Raw genomic sequence first — 11,029 nt, 5'->3', positions numbered from 1 at the left:
ACTCCAGGTCTCTAGTTTTCCCTTAGGTAGTCTGGCGCAGAAACAGGGTTTCCAGCCCAGACTGTCTGTCCCCAAGGACAAGCTCAAAACCAGCTTATGTCTTGTGCTTCCCAGACCCCTGTATCCCTAGGGACCCGCACAGGCTCCATAAATATTTGTGGCTTGGCATTATGAATGAATGAATACGTGTTCTACAGCAAGTGTTGCAGAGGAGGGAAGCAGCTGGAAAAGGGAGAGGAACTCTGAGAAAATGGGTCAGCAGGCTGCAAGGGGGGCTTGCCCCGCTGGCCCCAGCTGCTGCTCAGAGTAGGTGCTGTTTCCTTGGTGGCGGTGATGTTGGGGGGGTGTGTATGAGCGGAAGTGGGGAGACCCCCTGGATGTGAGAAACCCATTTTTCTAGGCTTTGTTTAGGTCAGGCAAGTATATTCTCCATGCCACCCACCCGCTCTTGCAAGGTACTGGATTTAATCATTTAAATGATCTATTGGGAGAGGAGGGATAAAACAAAACCCTCTAAATCTAACCCGTATTCCCGCAGTCCACAGCGGAGCCCTTTCCCTGCCTTCCTCTTCATGAATATCCAGGCGACCTGAGAGGCTGAGAACTCACCCCCCACCCCCTTAACGTACTCCCCCCGCCGCCGCCGCCGCCTCTGCCTCAAGGCTCCCGCTCACGTCCCCTCCCACAGCCCGCGGCCCCACAGCCCCGCAGCAGCCACAGGGGGAACCAAAGAGACAGAAGCCTTCCCAGCTGCCCGGACCACAGACGCCAACACCCCCCCGCCCCCCACCACACGCCGCCCGCCACCACACGCCGCCCGCCCGCGCCCCGCGCCGTAGCCCACGACCGAGCAGCGGCAGCAGCAGCAGTCTGCACAGGCTGCGGCGACTCGCACCGGCGCGCTCCTGGCAGCGCTCACTTGCTATCCCAAGTGACTTGGACTCGCCAAATCGACTGGCCCCAGGTCCCGGCCCCAGCTTCTACTCGCGCGCTCGGCACAGATTCCAGCGCCCACCCGCCCTCCTGTCCTTTCCCGCCTCTCCGACCCCCAGCTCGCGGGAAGGGAGGTCGCGGCAGCGGCCTGGCGGCACCGGCGACCCTGGCGACAGCGGCGACGGTGGCGGCGGCGGTGGCGGCAGCGGCTGCAGCGGCAGCGGAGGCTGCGGCGGCGACCGTGGCAGAGGCTGTGGCGGAGGCCTCCGTAGCGGAGGCGGAAGCTGAGGTGGAGACTGCGGTGGAGGCCGAGGCCTCAGTAGAGGAGGCAGTGGCGGAGGCCACCCGCGGGGAGGCGACGGCCTCCCTGGCAGAGGGGGAGGAGGCGGAGGCCGCCCTGGCGGCAGCGGTTTTGGAGGCCAGTGCGGCTGAAGCCGGAGCTGCCGCTGCCACCGCCGCCGCCGCTGCCGCCGCCGCCGCCGCCGCAGCCGCGGCAGCCGCAGCAGCCGCAGTGGAGGCTGCGGCGCCCTCCTTGGGGGAGGCGGATACGGATGCGGAGGTGGCGGCGGCGGTGGCGGCGGCGGCGGCGGCGGCGGCTGCAGCTGCGCATGCAGCTGCGGATGCGGAGACCAACCGGGACTCCGAGGGGAACCCAGACTTTCCTATGGCCTCGCTGTACGTGGGCGACCTGCACCCTGAAGTGACAGAGGCAATGCTGTACGAGAAGTTCAGCCCGGCCGGGCCCATCCTCTCCATCCGCATTTGCAGGGACAAGATCACCCGCCGCTCTCTGGGCTACGCGTACGTCAACTACCAGCAACCGGTGGACGCAAAGCGGGCCCTGGAAACCCTGAACTTTGATGTCATCAAGGGCAGGCCGGTGCGCATCATGTGGTCCCAGCGGGACCCCTCGCTCCGCAAGAGTGGGGTGGGCAACGTCTTCATCAAGAACCTGGGCAAGACCATCGACAACAAGGCTCTGTACAACATCTTCTCGGCGTTCGGCAACATCCTGTCCTGCAAAGTGGCGTGCGACGAAAAGGGGCCCAAGGGCTACGGGTTTGTGCACTTCCAGAAGCAGGAGTCCGCAGAGCGCGCCATTGATGCGATGAATGGCATGTTCCTGAACTACCGCAAAATCTTCGTCGGGAGATTCAAGTCGCATAAAGAACGAGAGGCCGAAAGGGGAGCCTGGGCCAGGCAGTCCACCAGTGCTGACGTCAAGGATTTCGAGGAAGACACTGATGAGGAGGCCACCTTGCGATGAAGACATGCCAGGAATGAGCCAGCCAGCAGAGCCAAACCTTGGCTCCCATCCATCCGGTTTACAACCCCCTTCTTTGCCCCCCCCCCAACCCACCAGCAGTGTATTGTATTGTACTGGGAGTGCAGGTCTCTCTGTCTCTGTCTCTGTCTCTGTCTCTCCCTCTCTGTCTGTCTCTGTCTCTGTGTTCCTCTCTCTCTCCCTCTTCTTCTCCCTACCTCCCCCTCCTCCCTTCCTCCCTCTCCCTCCTTCTCCCTCTCTCCTTCCCTCCTTTCCTACCCTCCTCCTCCCTCTCCCTCCCTTCTGCTCTCCCCACCTCTCTTCTCTGCCCCCCACCAAGGGCGTTGCTAATAATCTTGGTAATCTGTGCCACTTGATAGATTAGAGGCTGCCTCATCTCCTTGTGGGTTGGTTTAAAAACACTTTCATTCTCTCTGTTCCCTACACAAGTAATACAATCTCTTGGTAGGAATATCAAAAAGGAGAAGCATCCCTCAGATGAGGGAAAACCAAGGGAGTAATTGTTCCCCATGATCTGACTACCCAGAGACAACAACTTTTTGGTGTGCTGTTTTTCCAGGTTCTCCTCTGTCCCTTTCTCTCTCTCCCTTCCTGACTCCCACCCCACCTTTCCTTCTAACACACTGTTATAGAATGGTTCATGTGTGTGGTGTTTCTTAACCCGCTTCTTCAGAAACAAACCAAACAAAAATCAACCCATTGAACTTCTTTCCATGTTATTCAACAGGCTTCCGAAATGTCATCTTCAGGGCCTGGGAGTGTATGGATGGATCTTTAACATTTCTGTCATCAGTCCCGCATTGTTGGACATTCAGGTGGTGCCTAGCTCTTTTCTTGTGTTTAAACCCAACACTGCATACTCTGAAGAATGAATCCTTCCTTGTCAACCCAAATCTTTGCTAGCCTACCGGATGGTCTTCTTAATTGTGTACTTGCAGGATCCACAATAAAATATCCTTGCAGGATATTTTAAAGACTTTCCCTGTGTGTTGCCAAATGGCCCCTTCATGAGCATTGTACTGATTTGCATCCATGCCAGTCAGCACAGCTAGTAAAAAGAGTATGTTCATTTCCCCTGCATAGTCTCCTGGTCACTGTAATTGGTGTGTGTGTGTGTGTGTGTGTGTGTGTGTGTGTGTGTGTGTGTGTGTCTTGGCCAGTTTGATAGGCTGCAAATGGGATTTCGCTGTTTGAGGTTGTTTTACTGGATGTAAATGATCTTTATCACCTCTTTTCCCTGTGCCCACTTCCTGCCCTTTTCCCCATTGTCACCAAAATCATTCAAGTTCGTCGAAGGGAAAAGTTTAAAAAAGCAGACAAGTTAACAGAAGAGATGTAATATCCCTACTAATCAGTTCTAATCGCCACCCATATCATCCTGAAATATTTTCATCCATGTGTCTGTAATATTTTCCAAGAACTACCTGAAGCATTTTTGGCTGTACCTTTAGTATTTTTTTGCATATGTCATATATGTATATAAGAATGTATATACTGTTTTTATATCTGCTTTTTCACAGAAAAATGTGTGTGTATATATGTTTATACACACATACTTTTTATTTCATTTCATGTCATTAAAGTTATTGTTAAAAATATATTCTCTGGCTGTTAATATAACATTGAATTGATGACTCAATAGATGGACAGAGGGATTAGGTGTATGTACATATATATATATATATATATATATATATCCATGTCTGTACATCTGTTAGTGTCCATGTGAGTATATATATTTTAACTGCTTCCTTATTGTTTAACATCTAGTTTGATACTTATTTTTCTTCATCCAAACAAAGCTGCCAATCATAGTGCACAAATTTTTGCAGACTTTCAGGATAATTTTCTGAAAAAAAAAAAAGTGAAAGATAAACTGAATTTGCAAATATTTGGCTGACCAAAGATTTGCACCAGTAGTGTAACAAGACCCAGATAGCTATATTATTTTCTGCTCTTGGTTTTGCAGTCATTTCTGTATTTACCTAGATCTTCTCAGGGAAGCAAGATCATTTGTTTTTATCTATTTTGAACACTTCTAATGCAAATTGTACATGATTATAATAGAAATATTTTTAAAAAAATTAATGTAACAAAATAAAGCAAAAATTCTTTTTTTTTATTTTTATTTTATTTTTATTTTTTTTATTTTTTTTTTATAAACATATATTTTTATCCCCAGGGGTACAGGTCTGTGAATCACCAGGTTTACACACTTCACAGCACTCACCAAATCACATACCCTCCCCAATGTCCATAATCCCATCCCCTTCTCCCAAACCCCCTCCCCCCAGCAACCCTCAGTTTGTTTCGTGAGATTAAGAGTCACTTATGGTTTGTCTCCCTCCCAATCCCATCTTGTTTCATTTATTCTTCTTCTACCCACTTAAGCCTCCATGTTGCATCACCACTTCCTCATATCAGGGAGATCATATGATAGTTGTCTTTCTCTGCTTGACTTATTTCGCTAAGCATGATACTATGCAGCCATCAAAAGAAATGAAATCTTGCCATTTGCAACAACATGGATGGAACTAGAGCGTAGCAAAAATTCTAATACCATTTTTAATAGCACTACTTTACAAAATACATAATGCACTGCGCCTGGGTGGCTCAGTGCATTAAGTCTCTGCCTTCAGCTCAGGTCATGATCTCAAGGTCCTGGGATTGAGTCCCGCATCGGGCTCTCTGCTCAGCAGGGAGCCTGCTTCCCCCCTTCTCTCTCTGCCTGCCTCTCTGCCTACTTGTGATCTCTGTCTGTCAAATAAATAAATAAAATCTTTAAAAAAATACATTTTAAATAAATATATATCTAGATATTTTTTAAATACACTATGAACTCTTCCATTGGAAGGTATTTTCCCTATGACAATTTTCTGGGATCATATTTCTGAATCATTAAATATTCTTTTAATTCAGTTGTTACATAATAGTGCATTGTGGGATGAGCTATAATTTCTATAACCAGATCTCCTTGGGGGTATGTATGACTTTTACATGTAAGATCAGCTCTATGGTGAACACTTTTGCAGCTGAATGTCTTGGAAAATTTTATTGCTTTCTAGTCCTTACTGTAGGAATTTCAGAGAGATAGATATGGACATGTCAAACGTTTTCCTTGTTTTCTGCTTGATGTTTCTCCCTTGAAGTTTTTATCAACCAGTAGTGTAGAAGAGAGCACATAGTCCTGCTGAACTTCTTAAATTGGCCAAAATTGGTAAAAAAAAAAAATTTAAATGGACTGCACATTTTTCTTTCATTATTTCATTTTACAAGTGCATTTTTAAAAGGTGAGATCAAGCACACTAAAATATAGTTAGAAGTAGTTGAGACATACTATTTTATATACTTTTACAAACTATAACTATCCATTCACAAATACTTAAATTATTTAAGTTTTATTTTAAATCCATTTAGTTAACATACAGTGTTATATTAGTGTCAGGTGTACAGTGTAGTGATTCGATATTTACAAACAACACCTAGGGCTTACCACCACAGATGCCCTCCTTAATCCCCATCACTTATCTATAACCCATCCACCCACCTATCTTCCCTCTGGTAACTATCAGTTTTTTCTCTATAGTCTGTTTCTTGTTTGTTTTTTTTTTTTAGTTTTATTTTATTTTTTTCCAGTGTTCCAAAATTCAGTGTTTATGCACCACACCCAGTGTGTTTCTTGGTTTGTCTCTCTCTCTTTTTTTTCCTTTTGTAAGTTGTTTTATTTCCACATCTGAGTGAGATAATATATTTATCTTTCTCTGGTTGACTAATTTTTATTTTTATAATCTTAGCTCCATGAATGTGATTGCAAGTGGCAAGATTTCATTCTTTTCATGGCTGAAAAATTCCATATCTATCTATCTATCTAATCTATCTATCTCACAACTTCTCTCTCTATTCATCAATCAATGGACATTTGGGCGGCTTCCATATCTTGACTATTGCAAATAATGCTCTTATAAACATAGGGGTGCATATATCCCTTCAAGTCAATGTGTTTGTATTCTTTGGGTAAATGCCCAGTAGTGTAATTGCTGGATCATAGGGTAGTTCTATTTTTAACTTTTTGAGGCACCTTTATAGTGTTTTCCACAGTGGCTGCACCAGTTTTCATTCTTACCAACAGTAAAGTTTCTTTTTTCTCCATATCCTCACCATCTGTTGTTTCTTGTGTTGTTGATTTTAGCTATTCTGACAGGTATGAGGTGATGTCTCATTGAAGTTTTGTTTGCATTTCCCTGATGATGAGTGATGTTGAGCATCTTTTCATGTGTCAGCCATCTATATGTCTTCTTTGGAGAAAAGTGTTTTCATGTCTTCTGTTCATTTTTAAAATTAGATTATTTCATTTTTTCTCATTTTTAGTTGTATAAGTTCTTTATATATTTAGAAACTATCAGATAAATCATATGAAAATACCTTCCCCCACTTCCGTAGGTTGCCTTTTAGTTTTGTTGATTGGTTCATTTGCTGTTCAGAAGCTTTTCATTTTTATGTACTCCCAATAGTTTATTTTTGCTTTTGTTTCCCTTGCCTTGAGACATATCTAGAAAAAAGTTGTTAGGACCAATGTCAGAGAAATTATTGTCTGTGTTGTCTTCTAGGATTCTTTTTCAGGTTTTTCATTTAAAGCCTTAATCCCTTTTGAGCTTATTTTTGTATATGGTGTTACAAAGTGGTACAGTTTCATTCTTTTGTATGTAGCTCTCCAGTTTTCCCAGGACCATTTTTTGAAGAGACTGTCTTCCCTATCATATATTATTGCCTCCTTTATCATAGGTTAACTGACCATGTAAGTGTAGGTTTATTTCTGGTGTCTCTATTTTGTTCCATTGATCTATGTGTCTGTTTTTGTGTTAGTACCATACTCTTTTGATTACTACAGCTTTGTAGCATGTCTTGGAATCCGGTATTGTGATAGCTTTGTTCTTTTTCTTTGGCTATTTGTGGTCTTTTGTGGTTCTATACAAATTTTAGTGTATTTGTTCTAGTTTTGTGAAAAATGCTGTTGGTATTTTTAAAAGGGATTACATTGAATCTGTGGATTCCCTTGAGTAATGTGTACATTTTAACAACATTAATTCTTCCAATCCATAAGTATAGAACACCTTTCCATTTGTTAGTGTCTTATTTCTTCTATCAGTGTTTTATAGGTCTTGGAGTATAGGTTTTACCTTCTTTGGTTAAGTTTATTCCTAAAATATTTTATTATTTTTGGTGCAACTGTAAGGGGTGTTTTTTTAAATTTCCTTTATTACTACTTTATTGTTATTGTATAAAAACAGTACAGATTTCTAGGTATTAATTTTGTATCCTGCCACCTTATTGAATTTGTTCATTATTTCTAGTAGATTTTTGGTGGAGTCTGGGATTTTTTATGTGTATTACCATGCCATTTGCAAATAGTAACTGTTTCTTCTTCTTTATCAATATAGATGCCTCTTATTTCTTTTTCTTGTCTTACTGCAGTGGCTAAGACTTCCCACACTATTTTGAACAAAAGTGGTGAGAGTGAAAATTCCTGATCTTAGAGGAGAAGCTGACATTTTTTACCATTGAGTATAATCTTAGTTGTGGATTTTTCATATATGGTCTTTATTATGTTGAGATATTCTCCCTCCAATCTCACTTTGTTGGGTTTAATTTAACCCCATAAATGGATGTTGAATTTTTTCAAATATTTTTCCTGCCTCTGTTGTGATGATCATAGCATTTTATACTTTGTTGATGCGTTTTGTGATGTTGATTGATTTGTAAATATTAAATGATTCTTTCATCCCCAGAATAAATCCCACTTATCAGGGTGAATGGCCTTTTTAATATGTTGTGTGGGATTTGCTAATATTTTTAGAATTTTTGCTCATCAATGTTTATCAGGGATATTGGCCTGTAATATTTTTTGGTGTTATTTCTTTGTCTGGTTTGGGTATCAGTATAAAGATGGCCTCATAAAATGAATTTAGAACCTTTCCTTCTTCTCCTAATTTTTTGGAATACTTTGAGGAAAATAGGTACTAATGCTTCTTTAAATGTTTGGTAGAATTCACCTGTGTATTAGTGATTGAATAGAGAGTAATGGGAATTAATCAATCTGGACTTTTATTTTCTGGTAGTTTTTTAAATTACCAATCTAATATTGTCATTTGTAATTGGTCTATTTGGATTTCCTATTTCTTCCTGGTCCATTTTAAAAGATTGTATGTTACTAGGGTTTTATTCATTTCTTTTGGGTGGTTTGTTTGTTGACATATATTTTTTCTTGTTTCTTGAGGTAGGCCTGTATTGCTGTACACTTATCTCTTAGAACTTCTTTTCCTGTATCCCAAAGATTCTGGACTCTTGTGTTTTCATTTTCATTTGTCTCCATGTAGTTTTTTTTTAAATTTCTTCTTTGACTGCTTCATTGACCCATTGGTTATTTAGCACCTTTTTGTTTAGTCTCCACATGTCTGCTTTTTTCCCAGTTTTTTCTTGTAATTTATTTCTAGTATCATATGTTGTGATTAGGAATCATGCATTATATAATTTCTAGCTTCTTCAATTTATTGAGGTTTATTTTATGGCCTAATAAATGATCTAATCTGGAGAATGTTCTGTGTGTACTTAAATGTGAATTCTGTTTCTTTTGAATGGGATATTTTGTGTATATCTGTTATCTCCCTCTGGTCTAATGTGTCACTCAAAGCCATTGTGTCCTTATTGATTTTCTGTCTGGATGATTTATCCATTGATGTAAGTGGGGTGCTAAAGTCCCCTACTGCTGTATTACAATCAATTTCTCTCTTTATGTCCATTAATATTTGTATTTAGGTAATCTATTGTTGGGTACATAGATATATAATAATGATATCCTCTTGTTGGATTGATCCCTTTATCGTTACATAATGCCCTTCTCTGTCTCTTTTTGTAGTCTTTATTTTAAAGTCTATTTTGTCAGATATAAATATTGCTATCCACTTTTCTTTTTGTTTCCATTTGTATGGTGAATATTTGTCTATCTCTTCATTTTCTGCCTGGATGTATTTTTAGGTCTGAGGTGAGTCTCTTATAAGTAGCATGTAGATGGGTCTTGATTTTTTATCCAACCCACCACCATATGTCTTTTGATTAGAGCATTTATCTCTGTACATTTAAAGTAATTATTGATAGGTATGTACTTACTGCCATTTTGTTATTTGTTTTCAGTGTCTTTTGTAGTTCTTCTTTGTTCCTTTCTTCTCTTACTCTCTTTGTGATTGATGAGTTTCTATAGTGTTATGCTTGAGTTTCTTTTTATCTTTTGTGTATCTATTATATGAATGGGTTTGTGGTTCCCATAGTTTCCATATATAACATCCTAAGTAAATAGCAATCTATGCTACTTTGATGGTCATTTAAGTTCATACGTGTTTTAAAAAAAAAAAACAAACAAAGAACTGAACAAACAAAATTCTTTTTCTTTTTTCCCTTCTCTTCCCTTTATACTCTTTCCTACATGATAGATAGATAACTATATCTATATCTATATCTATCTATATCTATCTTTTTATTCATGATTTCATTATGTCTAATTATGGCCATTTCTTTTCCACTTAAAAAAATTTCTTTAACATTTCTTATAAGGCTGATTTAGTGGTGATAAATTCCTTTACCTTGTGTTTGTCTAGGAAAATCTGTTTTTCAAATCTGAGTGATAAACTTGCAAGGTAGAATATTCTTGGTTGGAGGTTTTTTTTTTTTTTTAAAAAAACTTTCAGCATTTTGAACATATCAGGCCACTCATATTCTGGCCTGCAAAGTTTCTGTGTAAAAATTACCTGACAGCCTCATAGGTTTTCTTTTTATTTTTTTCTCATAGGTTTTTCTTTGTGGGTAACTCTTGTTTCTCTCTTGCTCCTTTTAAGATTCTCTCTTTAATCTTTAAACTTTGATATTTTAATTATTATGTATAATGCTGTGGATCTCTTTGGGTTCATCTTGTTTGGAACTCTCTGTGGTTCTTGGATTTGTACGTCTATTTTCCTTCCCTAGGTTAGGGAAGTTTCTAGGTTTTTTTTAAATTTTTTTTTCATATAAAAAGTAATTTATTTTCTTACAAAGTAAACAAAACAAACAAACAAACAAACCCTCCCATGTGTCCTTTTATCTCTTATGATAAGGGTATATTTAAACATCTAGTTATTATTTTTCATGTAAGTTTTCTATATCATTCTCTCTCTTCTTCTCCTGGGACCCCTATAATGCAGTTGTTTTGTCACTTGATGTTGCCAAGAAATCTCTTGTTGATTAAGATATCTCTTAATCTATGCTCATTTTTAAAATTCTTTTCTCTTTTTGCTATTCTAATTGTGAGTTTGTTACTTCCCTGTCTTTCAGATTGCTGTTATATTTTTTGCATCCTTTAATCTACTGTTGATTTCCTCTGTTTTATTTTAAATTCCAGTTATTGTATTATTTAAATCCACTTTGTTCTTTTTGATATTTTCTATCTTCTTATTGAAAGTCTTACTGAGTTCTTCCACTTCTGTAGCCTGGTATCGTTATAATTTCTAGTTTAAATATTCTATCAGGCATATTGCTTATCTGTGTTTAATTTAGTTATTTTTCTGTTGTGTTTTCTTGTTCTTTCTTTTAAGGAATATTCCTCTGTCTCTGCATTTTACTCAGCTTTCTGTATTTGTATCTATGGATTAGGCAGAAAGACTACTTCTTCTAAACTTGGTGGAATGGTCTTGCGTATGGTGTCCTGTATGTAGACTATGTGTTTGGTGACTGTTTTGGGGTGGCTGGATCTATGGCTCTATATACTTGTTACTCTTTTAAACCACA

At 40.1% G+C, this 11,029-nt stretch overlaps 1 protein-coding gene across 1 annotated transcript; it reads left to right on the top strand.

Annotated features, from left to right (window-relative positions):
- The first annotated feature begins 695 nt into the window (after positions 1-695).
- Positions 696-3,816, top strand: LOC131821940 (polyadenylate-binding protein 1-like 2). The gene is made up of 2 exons (XM_059158310.1): positions 696-3,269; positions 3,302-3,816. Exon 1 carries the CDS (start codon positions 1,598-1,600, stop codon positions 2,198-2,200), a length of 603 nt encoding a protein of 200 aa, XP_059014293.1. The 5' UTR covers positions 696-1,597; the 3' UTR covers positions 2,201-3,269; positions 3,302-3,816.
- Positions 3,817-11,029: the final 7,213 nt, after the last annotated feature.

Source organism: Mustela lutreola, chromosome X, assembly GCF_030435805.1.
Source record: "Mustela lutreola isolate mMusLut2 chromosome X, mMusLut2.pri, whole genome shotgun sequence".
NCBI lineage: Eukaryota > Metazoa > Chordata > Mammalia > Carnivora > Mustelidae > Mustela > Mustela lutreola.
The sequence above is the reverse complement of the archived record's forward strand: the minus strand, read 5'-3'. Positions and strand labels throughout refer to the sequence as shown.

What these genes read in the sequence shown, in the direction of transcription:
- LOC131821940 (XM_059158310.1), top strand. Translation starts at nt 1,598, where the DNA reads ATGGCCTCGCTGTACGTGGGCGACCTGCACCCTGAAGTGACAGAGGCA.